Raw genomic sequence first — 1,627 nt, 5'->3', positions numbered from 1 at the left:
GCTTTCTCCCTGTGAAATCCCAATCTCAGCAGCACATCTTCCACATAATGGCAGGGAGGGACCTGTCTGCTCAGCTCTGAGCTTTTGTGGTGCATATTTTTGAAGTATTGGAGGAGAGACGAGTGAGGGAGGGAGGAAGAAACAGAACTTCCCCAATTCCACAGGAGTGATTGTGTGTTACTTATGTTACACCTTGCAAATTGAGTCTTCACAACAAAAAGTCAATGCCATTTCTAATTCTTTCTATACTGCATAAAATAGCTTTATATATTTCCCCAACATATGGTTTATGCTTTGCAAGTAGTAAAATTTATATATCTTGGTCTCTTTCCAAATCATGAACAAATATCATGCAATGGAGTTGACATTTTAATCCAAAAAGTGTTTAAAGTTCACAAATCAGTGTGGCTGCTGACTGAACCTTGTGATGTACAATGCAACTTTTCCCCAGCACAGGCAAGTCCCAGGTCACTATTGGACAGAGGAAAGACAGGTATATGGTACCTTTCTCCATTAATAACCCTTTGTTTTTAGCCAAGTTTTGCCCTGAAATTAAAGGCAGATACAAATGAATAAAATGGCCCTCATAAAATGTCTTGATCTTTAAACCTACTTTGTCATAACCGTTCAGTGCCTAAGCACATACAGCAATATCAGGGCAGCTCTGCCCAAATTCTACAAAGCCAGCATTCTCCTGGGTCAGGAGAAGCTTATGTCTCCCTGTTGCTCCAGTGGGACAATCTGAATATTGCCACCCACAGGAGGTCCTGGGGCCTTCAGCTTCAGCTCCACTCTATGATGGTCTTACCTGTAGAGCCTTAAGCCTGCCTGAACCTGCCATACAGAAGCAAAGTGGGGTTTTTCAAGAGATACAGGCTATGGGCCCCTGCTTGAGAGGGAGGATCCTGGCCTGGAGGCTCTACCCTAGCTCCACCCCTCTCTGGAACTGTTTCTGATTCATCTGGGTTCTAGGGTGCAGGAACCTCCACCTGTTGGTAGCATCTGCTTTTGGAGCCTTGCCTCTGCTGGCCTCAGCCCCACACCAGCTCGTCCTCCATGGTTCCTGGCATTTTCCTGCCATTCTCTGCAATCTTCATTTCTCTTCCTTCTGACAAACCAATTTGACCACCTTCTTGTAAGCCAAGGCAGAGGTGAGAGAAGACATTGGGAGATGAATGTGCCAGTGACTAATGGGCTTTCATTTGGATTAAAAATCACATATCATAGAATGAAGAGTTGATTTAACAAGAGCCATGGTTCTAGCTCCAGGGAGGGTAAGCCATCCAGGGCTTCTGCATCCTGGTGAATCCCTGGTGAGTTCACAGGATTCCATATCTAAGCATGCATGCATTCTCCAGGTGGGCCTGGGCTTCTGGGCTGCCATTTGGTTTTCTGTGTTTTGCTTCTATTTTTGCCTTATTTTGCTTTTGGTAATGACATATAACTTAAAAAAATGGAATAACCATCTCACAAGTAGCACAGACACCTGGTACTCTGCCTCTAATGTGGCAGCAACCTTCATGCCCAGTGGGCCCTTGAGCAGCAGCTGTAGCAACCTTTCTACATAGAAAACACCCCTGCAACCTTCCAAAAAATGCCAGTTGATCACTTAGAAGATCACACTTGA

General features: G+C 44.7%; 1 protein-coding gene across 1 annotated transcript; it reads left to right on the top strand.

Annotated features, from left to right (window-relative positions):
- LOC124107597 (diacylglycerol kinase gamma) lies at positions 1–592 on the top strand (the record flags this gene model as incomplete). The annotated part of the gene is given in 1 exon segment (XM_046465766.1): positions 1–592. A coding segment is annotated over 1 exon segment (103 nt), but the record flags the coding sequence as incomplete, so codon positions are not given.
- Between the last annotated feature and the right edge of the window lie 1,035 nt (positions 593–1,627).

This window comes from Marmota monax, unplaced genomic scaffold (genome assembly GCF_021218885.2).
Source record: "Marmota monax isolate L192 unplaced genomic scaffold, Marmota_monax_Labrador192_F-V1.1 WCK01_AAM20220418_F8-fsc02048, whole genome shotgun sequence".
Classification (NCBI taxonomy): Eukaryota; Metazoa; Chordata; class Mammalia; order Rodentia; family Sciuridae; genus Marmota; species Marmota monax.
The sequence above is the reverse complement of the archived record's forward strand: the minus strand, read 5'-3'. Positions and strand labels throughout refer to the sequence as shown.